The sequence below is a fragment of the Kryptolebias marmoratus genome, linkage group LG1, assembly GCF_001649575.2.
Source record: "Kryptolebias marmoratus isolate JLee-2015 linkage group LG1, ASM164957v2, whole genome shotgun sequence".
Classification (NCBI taxonomy): Eukaryota; Metazoa; Chordata; class Actinopteri; order Cyprinodontiformes; family Rivulidae; genus Kryptolebias; species Kryptolebias marmoratus.
Window position 1 is genome coordinate 7579512 of NC_051430.1, and position 12770 is coordinate 7592281.

General features: G+C 43.8%; 1 protein-coding gene across 2 annotated transcripts in view; it reads right to left on the reverse strand.

Annotated features, from left to right (window-relative positions):
* The window catches only part of cux2b (cut-like homeobox 2b), a 120832-nt gene that overhangs the window by 57330 nt on the left and 50732 nt on the right, over positions 1-12770 (reverse strand). For both annotated transcript variants that reach the window (XM_017414724.3, XM_017414725.3), the window contains exons 2-3: positions 12289-12399; positions 6911-6958 (exon numbers count right to left, since the gene is read on the reverse strand). In XM_017414724.3, the coding sequence (XP_017270213.1) occupies positions 6911-6958; positions 12289-12399 (159 nt within the window). The remainder of the gene's footprint in view (positions 1-6910; positions 6959-12288; positions 12400-12770) is intronic.

Genomic DNA, 12770 nt, shown 5'->3' on the forward strand with positions numbered 1-12770 from the left:
CCCCTCCCACCCTCCTTCCCGCTCTTCTTTACCTGGTGCGCATCCCTGGCTCAAAACACGCATCTATAATGAAGAATATACCCAAGCGGGACGTTCCGACAGGGCATCAGTCAGGACAGGAAAACAAACACACCAACACACACACGCACGCACGCCGTCAGATCACAGCCCAGCAGAGGAGGGGTAAGACTGACACGGCGACGGCTGACGGAAAGGTTGAGGAGGCTCAGCAAAAAAATAAATTAAAAAAAAAAACAACACAACAGAACCCCAACCATCAGTCACCGTGCAGAAAACAAACAGGGCCGGTCAGATTGACTCAACTTCTCCAGACAAATATGGAGGTCCGCGAGGGGAAACACCGCCACCCATCGCCTGAGCCTCCTCCACGCTGTACGTTTATAGAAGTCACGAAAAGGTACACCAGGAACCTTTAATAAAGGGGCTGATGTTTTGTTTTTGTTCTGTTTTTGCAAAAATTCTTCAAGTGTTGCCTTTTAAGGAATGAAGGAACACCATTCGCCCGCCCGCTCACCCGATAAGGTTTTAAATAAATGTCTTGTATGATCACATGGCGCTCAGAGTGCAATAGAGATGACTCTCAGCTACTACCGCTCCAAACATTAGCTCACTGTCTGTAAAAGTAGCTGAGTTATAGCCGTCTCTGTGGTGGTGGCCATCTCTAATCTTGTTGACCCCAAATGTTAAGCAGCTGCAGACGTACATTCAGTGATTACTTTCTGGGCGCTTCAGGTTCATGAGATGTTTTGCTAACACACCAGGAGAGCTGAATCCAACAATAACGCTAACATTTTAAGCTAAGAAGCTTGAAGGGGGTCTGTCACCAGGCTGCGACCGCCGGAGACAAGTGTGCGACTCAGAATTACCACTCGTCAATCGTCCAATCATCAGTGCTGGAATTCTGCTCAAAAACCAAACTGGAGACAGTCTCCTCAACGAGCTATGTTCCTAAGAGGTCCCAAAACCGCGCTTGTTTTTGTTTTCCAACACGCGGGGAAAAGATGGACAACATTTGAGCCAACATTCGCATACAAGCGTGTTTGCATTCGATTTACAGTCATTAATCAAAGTTTTGAGTAATCCAGACTGAAACAGTGTATGAAAAGAAGTGCATTAAGTTTGGGTCAAAGCGAAAAAACAGGCAAAGATTTCAGCCTTTAGAAAGGCAGGAGGCCCTAAAGACTAGAGGAAGGTGTTATCTAACCTCCAGCTCCCCTCCCCAAAGCATCTCTCCTCCTATCCTCTCTCATCCGCTCTTTTCGCTCTCCCACCTTCCTGCCTCCCACCTTCCTTCCCTCTCCTTAGTATGAAGAGGACACAAGTGATAAACCCGGTGCCGAAAGCCAGCGGTTTACATGGCCCCGAAGCCCATTATGTTCCCCCACAATAAGCTGGAGGCCCGGACGTGCTGTGAATAGGTAATGGCCTGGAGATCCTGGGCCTGGCCTGCTGCTCAATGAGCCTGACAGCCGAGCAGCAGACAGACATTAGAGATACCTCGATCAGCCCGGTGTGGAGCAGTCTGGTCATAGCCAGAGGGGAGGTAGGGGAGGACAGGCGAGTGGGAGTGAGAGAGAGAGAGGATGGAGTCGTAAAAGCCCCTTACGTAAGGGCAGGGCATGAATAATAACACAAAAAGGAAAATTCAGAGATAACTGTAAGGCAGAGATCTGGTTTTATTGGCACAGAAAGATGAGCCTCTAATATATGATGTGCAAAGAAATCAACACTAGCTTGCGTTTTAAAGCACCATCAGACTGCATGAATCTGCTGCTCACTCATTCTGACACCACCTTCCCAAGTTAGCCATCAGCTCAGGCAATCTGTACCTAATAAGCTCAGGGTTTAGCCTGTGATGAAGATCTGTCTTCATTGAGCTGGAAAAGCTGTAGTGCCGCCGAGCATTTTTCCTAACGGCGCAGTCCCTCATCTATGAAAGTGCCATAGAGCCCCTCAGACAATTAGGCAGGGAAAAGCTTTATGACCGTTAGACTCACTCGGTGAGAGCGGCACTCTTGCCGCCAGCGCCGCCAGGAGCGCTGGCTCGTGCAGAAAGGTAATTACGAAGCCTCTCATAATGACACGGAGGAGGATTGCGTCATAACACCCACAGTCTTTTATCACGGCGCTGTAATTAATTATCATCCTTTACTCTTTGATTCATTCTACTATTCATAACATATTCATACATTCAAAAGAAATTATCATTTCCTTCAGGAATTAATCAGGAGGAGGAAGGAGCGGCTGTCTCTCGGTGGACAATCAGAGCTGGCGTCTGGAGAGGAGAGGTCAGGGTGACAACGATGCTAACTCCTCTGCTCCTGGCCGAATCCACTCCTCGTGGAAAAAAAAAAAAAATGCTTGTGTTTTCCGATGAATGAGAAGCAAATGCACATGGCAGCATGAAAACAACAAAAACCAGTTGGAGCTATTTGTTCCACATTATCCGCTATTCCCGCTGTCAGTCTCAAACACAAGCGCCTGACAAGGTGGATTAAAAAAAGAAAAACGGTGAACAACAAAGAGAGCCAACTCGTACAAGCAGAGGTGGATCCTTCCGGAGCGCGCAAGATCTTAGTGACAGAGACGAAGCTCCGCAGCCATTTTGACATCTCTTAATTCAGTTTTGTAGGCAAAAAAAATATTTTAAAAAAGCTGCTGCGTCTTCAAAAACACCTCCCGTGCTTTTTTAAAAAAGGGAACAAGCGGCGACGGCAAAAACAACAACAACAACGTACATAAAAAAACATTGTCTACCCTCACATCATCACTTCCCAACCTCGGGGGAAGAAATGGCACAGTTAGGCTCATAAACAGGTGTCCGCCGACCCCCAATTCGCAGCGCTTTAATCGCTGTTTGATGTTTTTGATGTCTAGTCAGCTCGATCGTACCTTGCCGCTTGATAATGAGGGCCAATAATGATTTCTGAGCTTGAGGGGTTAATGGTATGTAACCGGCAGAGCTGCTAATTACACGTTACAAACTATTTATCAGAATCTCCATCTGCGCAAGCACCACAGCTCTCATTGTGCACGCTAAATTACTCCATGGATTATCATTGTAAAGCAAGTTTCAGTAATTAGGGAACCATACTGCTGTTTTCTTACTCAGAGAGCGCCAAACGACATCAAGAGGAAGGGAGAGAGAAAAAAAAAGAGAATGACTTGTTCATTTGGGCCTGATATTAGGCTGGCTGCGAGGAGAAATCTGCTTCTCTTAGTGAAACATACAAGAGATCAGTCACTGGGTTTTGGTTTTTCTTTTGTTTTTTTTGTTTTTTTTTCTTCTCCTCCACTTCGCCGCGGTTCGTCCTGAAGGGAGTTTGCACATTAAAGTGAGAGATGGGGGTGCAAATTGCATCGAGGGGCCTGCGTTGTCTTAGCGAGACTGCTCGGAGTCTCTGTTCGGAGGGCAGACAGGAGGCAGCCGCGTCAAAGCTCCACGAAGAGAACGGTCCAACGGGCCCCGACTCTCCAGCGATCAGTTATTCGAGAAATATCTGTCACATCCCTCGGCCCCAAAGGTGTTCCTGGGAGCACGGAGACGCGTACCGTCTCCTCTTCTTCGCCGCAAGTTTTTTATTAAAATTACCTTCATTATAAGACAGTGTTCATTATAAAACCAAAAATGCTGGTCTCCCAGGGCCCCGTGGATTAATAAGGACAGCGGTGTATTTTAAGCCGTAAACTCAGCTCCTCACTGTCCTTAATCTCCTTCCTACTTCACAAGGCCAAATTAACACCTCTCCTCAGCTCTGACGGGACCTCATTAGCAAACTTCCAGGGAAAGAAAAGAGGAGAGCGGAACGAAAAAGAGGAGAAGAAGAAGGGAAGCGACCAATGACAGCCACCAGCTCTGGGATTAACCCTTTCTCCTCCTCCAGCTCCGCCGGAAAAAACTAGGTCGGCAACGTGTTTCTAATCAGTCGCCTGATTAGTGATAATTAGAAGGCAAGATTGGACGAGAGAAGAGAGAGAAAGTGGGTGGGGAATGCTGAAATGAAAAAAAAAAAAAAAAGAAAAAAGAAAAGAAAGGGGAACCTGTCATGTCGCGAACACTTCAAAGGAGCCGGCTTCTCCTTTAGAAGTGGCACGATGAAGGTCCAAACACCACGAGGCACTCCTCTGGGCCTCCAAACTGCAGGTTGAGGCGGGGGGAGGTTGAGCAAGGGCCCAGTTCGTTTTCGCACGTGGGCGTCCCTGTGCACGTGCGACACGCCGCCGTTCGTTCGTTCGCCACCTGTACGGCGCAGCTGCGGGGGGGAGCGTTGGCCTCCTCCGAAGTGCACATGAGCAAAACAAACTCACCGGCTCCTCCTCCTCCTCGTCGCGTGCCGCGAGGTCCCACGGCTCGCACCGAGGTCGCGCCGACTACTGCTGGGTAAAGTTCACAAGTCTCTGCAAGCTGTTTGACATTACCAATAAGGTCAGAGTGTATCAGAAAACACCAGAGGATTATAGCATTATGGCGCGCCAAGTTGCACACTCCACCTCGCCACAAATATATATATATATATATATATATTTATTTATTTATACACACACAACAGTTTGAACATTTTTGCAGTCTTTGTTTTCTTCACACTTCCTGCTTGGCTACTGCAGGGCACTGAAAAAGCCTTCGTAGCCCTTGAGCCTTTCCCCATTTTGTCACGTTACAACCTCAAATTCAAAGTATTTTCACAGGATTTCCAGCGACAGGCCGACACAAAGCAGAACGCCACATTGGGAAGAGGGAGGAAAATGCTACGTGGTTCTCAAAATGTTTTTTACAAGTGGGAATTGGAAAAGGATGGCGCGCTGCAGGATTCGGCCTTCTCTGTTCAGACACAACCTTCAGGAGTCACATGCTCGGTACAAAGAGTCCACATGCGAGGAATTTAATCTCTGTGTCAGTCCAGCTGGTCTGTGAGTCTTGGAGGTTTTATTACAGAACATTAGTGATGAAACGGCATTATGAAGACGAAGGAACGCATCAGACAAGACAAGGAGAAAGTTGTTGGGAAGTTTAAAGTGGGGTTTTTGGATATAAAACAATACTGCAGAGATTTGAACATCTCGCAGAACACCGTTTAATCCAATTATCCAAAAATGGAAAGAGTTTGGCATGACTGCAAACCTACCAAGACACGACTGTCCTCCTAAACCGACCGGCCGAGCAAGGAAAGCAGTAATCTGAGGAGCAGTCAAAAAGCCCCATGGTAAAGCCTGCTTCATACGCCACAAGAACCAAGAAAACTGTTCTCTCTTCCAGTCTTCTTTTTTTCTTGTCTGGTGTCTGACAACTACCGTGTTATTCATCAGAAGCTTGAAGTGGGCGTGGTTAATGTGGAGTCTAAGTAAAATGCTCTTGCCAGAACGTACTTTGTTGTTGTTCTTGTCAGCTCAAAAAAAAAAAAAAAAAACATTTTCTTGGCTCCTGCAGAGTACCCACGGCTCAGGTGGGAGAATCCGTCCACAGGGTAACCATTAGTCGTGCTCCACAAATCTGGACTTTATGGAAGAGTGGTGAGAAGAAAGCCACTGTTGAAAGAAAATTTTTTTTAAAGTCCTGTTTGCAGTTTGATACAAGTCATCCAGGAGAGACACGGCAAACATGCAGGAAGCTGCTCTGGTCAAATGAGACCAAAATTGAACTTTTTGAAGTTTGCAGTTGTAACGTAACGAAATATGGAAAAAAGTTCAAGGCATGTGAATACCTTCTCAAGGCACTGTATATCAAGAGTATTACTAAAGTACATTTATTATTACTGAGTTTTATGAAATGAACTCTGGGCAGTATATACGCTGGCAAAATGTCTTCAGTTTTCTTTTTGTTTTTTTTAATATTCGCAAGTTTGTTCCCAGAGCGAGCTGGCACGCTTGTCAGTGAGAACACAAGCTTGTGGAAGTTACACAAGAGAGACCAAGAGGTGCTCAGAGAGGCCTTAAGCTAAGAAAGAAAGAAAAAAACTCATGGCTCATTATCAGCCATCTATTTTATCAACTATAATGCATCTTTAGACTCCCAGTTGTCAGACATCAATGGTGCTTAAATTAATCCTTTGGGTTCCTGTTTGCACAATAAAGATATGGACTGGTGCTTCTGATATTTCTGCAACTTTACAGTTCGAGTAATTGAATTAGCAGAGAAAATCAGCCACGGAGCGCTGTGGCGGAGCGTGGCACAGACGGCTCCTGCTCTCGCGAACACGGCTGCTTGGGCATAGTCAATTAGAAAGCATTAAAAAGGAGCTGCCAATAATCACTTCCAAGAGATCTGAACAATCCATGCTGAGTGTTCTCGTGTTTACAGATGATGGGGCTTTCAGGTCCGTGCCGAGCGGGGAGATTTAGAGGGGGAGAACGAGGCTGGAAACATATTTGTGGTATCATTTCCATAAGCCTCTGCTTTGCGAACCATAACGCAGCTCACAAATGTGATTTATGACCTTGGTTTAATGGCTGGAGCAGAGTCTTTGAAGGTATCAGATGACTTTTTCAATATGACGACGTCAGAGGGGGCACGGTGCGTGCACCATCACAACAGGAAATGAGGGCTTGTCTCAGCCAAGAAAATATGAGAAGCCAGATATCTGATCATCTAATGGCAGATAGATGCTACTTCACTTTGACAGAAAAGGCATCAGTCAATAAGCACCAGATGAGCAGTAACATGAAAAGTATGCCATGGATTTCTCCCTTCCATCTATCAAATTATTCATTCAAGGAGCACAGCAGTCCGTTCTGGTCAATGTTCATACAGTATCCAACAGCAGCGTCTCCTTTAAGTCGTTTTGTGGAACAGGAGGGAGAGGAATCATCAATAAAACGCTACTTAGTGGGTTCCAGACTCTGTTTTTACTCCCGGAGTCTGTAATCTGTAAAAGTGCAGAGGCATGTGACTCACCTGGGCCTGGAAACTCTTGAGAACAGGTGCCACCATCTCCCGGACCTCCTATATGCACAGATAAAAAAAGAAAACTCCGTCTCAGCATTTTGTTTTATTATTATTATTATTTTTTTTTATCATTCAGATGCTCCACCTGTTCAGGAATCAGATCGGCCCCAGTGAGGCACAAAACAGCTCCGCAAGAAAGAAGACGGAAAAATCTTTATTGTTAATGGATTTTCACTGTAGCTTTCTCTTACGCTGTACATGTGTGTGTGTGTGTGTGTGTGTGTGTGTGTGTGTGCCGGTGAGGTGCGCTGCTGTACGGGCGTGGGGGGGTATTAGCAGTTAAACCTAAACGGTTTGACTGGGCGTGTTAGAAAACTGGGGCTTTCCAATATCTTACGTTAGGAGCTGAGAAATCCAGACTTGTGCGAGCTCTCGCAGCTTCAGGTAAAGGGGATTGTGCTGCCAGCAGTGACAGCCTGATCCCGTCTTAAATGCCCGTGTTATACTGACAAGATTCCAGCACGACACCGCAAACTCAAACTGAGATAGGCAGGCGGCACAGCAAAGAGCCGGAGCGCTCATCTATAAAACGCGAAAATACCTGCCTCAGCCACACTCCGACGGACGGACAACTCAAAAAGAACGAAAGAAAGGAAAAGAAAAGTATCTGCATCACTTAAAGTTTCTTTTTTTTTTTTTTTTCGCCTGTTCAATTTAACCTGCCTTAATTGCCGTCTTGCCTTCCAGAAATCAAACGGAATGAGCCGCTGGCACAGACTCGGAGTCCCTCAGAAGAAAATAAAAAAAGACAGCAAAGTAATGCACAGATGGCAGCTCAGCACGTACATGCGCTCAAAAGCAAAATAATCACAACACGTTTAATTTTGCATAATGTTAGGGTCTAAATGCCGCTACACTTTAACGGCGGTAAAAGTTAAACGTTTAAGGCGTGGGTGACACAACTCCTAATTTTGCTGGTGGTGGAACGCCTCAGTTAAAGTGATAGTGTGGAACAATAAAAAGTATATTACAAAGTAGTCAATTACACAAAATATGTATGTTTAAGTTGTTGTCTCTTTTAAAATGTGTTGTTAAATAATTGGAATAAATAAATGGAATAATTTTGAATGAACTATTTCCAACAGGGAAATAATTCTTTGATCTCCTGCTGATTTTGGTTTTGTCCCTAACTTTCAGTGTTAATGAATAGCAACAAAATATATACTTAAATGTACAGAAAAAAAGTGCATTCCATAATAATTAAAAATTGATTTGTATGTCATTGAGTGAAATAATTATTTGATGAAAGCATGACTTAACAGCGGGTGGAGGAACCTTTGTTTGGCAGCCCAGCAGGAAGATGTTTCTTTTAGTTGGACACCAAGTTTGCAGACATCCCAGGAGGGATTCAGACCCACTCCTCTTTACAGAAAATTCTCTAAATCCTTCAGGTTTCTTGGCAGCTCAAAGCTTCAACTCCTTTCACAGATGTTTCTAAAATGTTATGGAGACCCGCTGAACCTCTCCATGACCTTAATGCGCTTCTTCTTTAGCCACTTCTTTGTTGCCTTGGTGGTATGTTTTTGGTCACTGTCACACTGAAAGATCCCTCCATGACCCCACAATTTTATCCAAGATGTTACGGTATTGATTCAATCTACTGGTCCTTCAGTGTTGAGAAGTTGTCCTGTACCCTCAGCAGAAAAACAGTCCCAAACCATAATGTTTCCACCTCTGTGCTTGACTGTGAGGATAGTGTTCTTCAGGCCATGCTCCACATTTATACTCCTGTAAACATGGCTGATCAAGTCGATGCTAAAGCGCTGGATTTTGGTCTCATCTGACCACAGCGTTTTCCCCCAACCTTCACTGATTCATGGAGGTGTTCACTGTTAAAACTTAAGACAAACTTTCTGCAGTGGATGGACCTTACAGACGCTGTAATATTTTAATCCATTACAGCAGAATGTGTTCCCAGTGGTGTTCAGCTGCCTTCAGATCAATAACAAGCTCCTCCTGTGTATCTTTCTCATCATCATCCTCAACCCTATGAGGAAGGATCTCAGATGGAGCTCCAGACCGAGAGCTACTGATGGTCATTTTATATTTATACCGTTTCTGATTAACCACATCAACAGTTCTTTCCTTCTCACCAAGCTTCTTGCTGATGGTCTTGTAGCTCATTCCAGCCTTGAGCAGATCTACGACCTTGTCCCTGATGTCTTTTGACAAATTTTAGATCCTGTCCATGGTGGTGGAGAGGTCAGAATGGAAGAAATTGATTTTGTGGACAGGTGGGCTTTATAAGAAGTTGATTGATTGACTGACTGACTGGTTGGTTCGTTGATTGATTGATTGACTGACTGACTGACTGGTTGATTGATTGATTGATTGATTGATTGATTGATTGATTGATTGTGTGCCATATGTTCACATTTCATCTTGGGGATGAAAACGATTGTTCATTTCCTTGTAAGTGGGGAAACTTGCAAAACCAGCAGGACATCCATTATTTATTTTTCCCATTACAGTTAAAAACAGAGAGGGAGAAATCATCATGTGATCGTGTGACTCAGTGGACAGTCGCCGCCATTATCAAAACGGGAATCAGTCGTCTTGTTGTAGCAGCATGCCTGAGTCCTGTGTATACTATAACTGCACCAATAAAAGCAAAAAAGCACCTGGAATATCATTCCATAAGTAAGTAACCCTACAATATACAATTTTGTGGGAATTTAGTCAATTTATAAAGAAAAACTACCTTCAAATTGTATTGACACATGGTAAATCTATTATGTTCACACTGACACTTTCTGGCTATGTTTTCTATACAGGATAGTAGAATGTAGCTGTCTTAATCACCAACTTTATGTGATTAGCTGCTGCTGCATGTCTAAGCAATAATTTGGATCTAGAATTAAAGTACACATATCCTGATTTCCCTGAAGCTTCAGCTCCTTCCGATCTGGATCCTCCAGCATATTATTGTGCTGTTTATAATTGTCAAGCATGTTTTTACTTTGACACTGGTATTGTTCCTATATTTCATAAAGACAGGATGTTGCGATCACGACTTACAGGCCTGTATGTTGACAATCCATCTGTCCAAAACACATCCTCATAACTTCAGCTTCCCTACTGACTTCTGGCTCTCCACTTCCTTGTTTGGTTTTTATTGTGTTCATTTCATGTGGCTGACATGATTTTACACCAGTGTGTTGAGTTTTAGGAGGATCCAGTGTACAGCTTAGGACCTACATCATTTCACAGACCTGCCATCTCATAGATGCACATGTTTGTTGACTTTGCTCCCGTTTTAGCGGCTATTTTGGATCCTTCACGACATCACAAATTCTGATTAGACAGTGGTGTGAATGCTCTCTCTCTGTGTTTAACTCTATGTTTTTCCCCTCACTGCATATCTGTTTTTGCAGCAGGTCTTTCTGTGCAACTGAGGTGCCAAATTACCTCTGAAAAAGCCGGGTAAAGGAAGAATAATGTCCAGATGGAGATAGAGAAACTGTTTGGTAAAAACTTTGAGGATGGACATTTAGGCAAGAACAGTCAGTGGACTCATCAAAGACGCAAAATGTCACAAATTAAAGGTTGATGATTGGACCCAGAATGCAGAAAGACACAAGGAACTCGAGTCAACTAAAGACTTTTATTAACAAAAGTAAACGCAGTCGTGGCAGCAAAACTAACAACGGTCGAAACTTCTGGGATCAGGCAGTAACACAAGGAACACCAGACCGTGTATAACTGTAACAACGCCCAACCAAGGAATAACAGGGAAATGCAGAACAGCAACAGAACTCAAATGACAATCGCCTGGTGAAGACAACCAGGGACAGGTGAGAGTGGGCGGGGCAGGAGACAACTGAAAAACATGGGGGAAGACACCAACACTGGAAGTACATGAGCACTCAGAAAAGACCATAAGAAGATACAAAAATATACACAAAAATACAAAACCTGATACAAAAACAGAAAGAAGTGAAGGGAAAAAAAACAGAAATAAAGGTTTGCTTGAGTGGAACTTGCAGATGAATAAAATTGGCTTGTTTTTATATAAACAAAGTACAAAAAGTAAGAACATTTGTGTTCGGTCAATTATTTCTTCTTTTTAACAATGCTTCTTGGCAATAAATCCTAAACCATCGTTCTCCTTAAATGGCGCCACATTGGTGTGGTCGAGCAGCAGAGATGTCTATGTTGGTTGGTCCGATGAAAAACTTGCCAAATCTTCACTGCTGACGCCAAAGAGCTTAGTTTGCTATTGCTTCTTGTTTGGTGCTGCTTATTGAACGGGATAATTGAAGTCTACTCTACACGACATATTGGCATTTTAATAATTTACTCATGTATTTTAAAAGGGGGCTTCAGTAGCATGTGGAAGAACCATACACAGCCACAAAAGCCTGGCACCTCCTCCTCAGGTTTTCCAACGGTCTAACAAAGAAAAGAGTCAACCAAACACAAGTTTCCTTCCTTTTTGTGCTAAATTTTTAAAAAATTACAGGTCAGGTCAACATTCTGCGTGTGACTTGAATCAATTGTCACACATATACATTAAAAGACTCATTATTTGTTTCAACTATTCACTCATATTAGCATAAAAAGTTCCCTTTTTGGTAATCAGCTCAGTTGTATGTTAAATCAAATCCACCATTCTCATTTGGTGCATAAAACACATAAAAGTCGAGCAGGAGATTGTAAATTTTTCTTTTAGGAACCTTTCATTTCGCAGCTACACCGACTAAAGAAACTACACAAAGACCTGCTTTAATGTAATTGTGATCGTTTTAGGACTGACTGATTAAAATCTGTTCTGTTGTTTCAAATCTAGATACGTATTTTTGAGCTCGTAGTTTCTACGTCTCTTATAAAACATTTTTAGTTCACAAAAGGTAAGAAAAAAAAGATGTAATTATGTGAGTGGGTGCAGAGGGACCCTCCTCATTTGTATTCATTAACTTTTTTGAGTCACTCTGCAGGTTCAGACAGATACAGGCTCAGAAATTTAAAAAAAACTTTTCTTTTTTTTTTTTTTAAACACCGGCCACAGTTGCGCTTACCTTTTTCTAAATGAGCCTTCTGGCCTCTCATCGCTCCAAACCCGGAGACTAACATGGCAAGGCCCCGGCATTTAAATATTAACTGAGCCTGTAGGGGGGGGGGCGGGCTAACCCGGACTGCTCATAAGTATGTGTACTGTTCACGTACGAATGCAGATCTTACAAAAGATATAAATAGTTCTCTGTTCAAAAGGTACACGCGGGGGCTCGAGCAGCAGCAGTGATGTAGACAGCCAGTACCTGCTGAGGTGAAGATGAGGAAAATGACACATAGAGTTGAGATAATGGGGGGCAGAGTGCTAGACTCACCTCAGGGACATTTCTCTTGAACTCCCTGCTCAGCTCCACCAGGTGCTTATGGGAATGTTCGCTCTCCTCTTGTCGCCCTGCCAGCTCAGACGCCACAGAATTTAGCTCCCTCTGCAAACACACCAATGAGAGGGGGAGAGAGAGAGAGAGAGAGACACAGTCAGAGGAAGAGAAGTGCAGAGACGCGGCACTTCAGGGAGCGTGCCAACGCTCATCCAGTAAGGCTCGGAGTGTATATAAATAAAAATACACTGCTGAATATTAACAATGTAATCCTTCATGATCTCACAGCAGTAATACTTACAGCTAGCCCTGGCCCATAAATAATTAAACCAAAATAAATCCAATGCCTACAGTAGCAGAAGGCCTTTTAGATAATCAGTATTTGAAATAATCAATATGCTTGCAACGGCCATAGAGCGCCAGCAAGCGAGCGGGTGGGGGCGGAGGTGGAGGCAGAGACAGAGAGAGTGAGGGCGGGG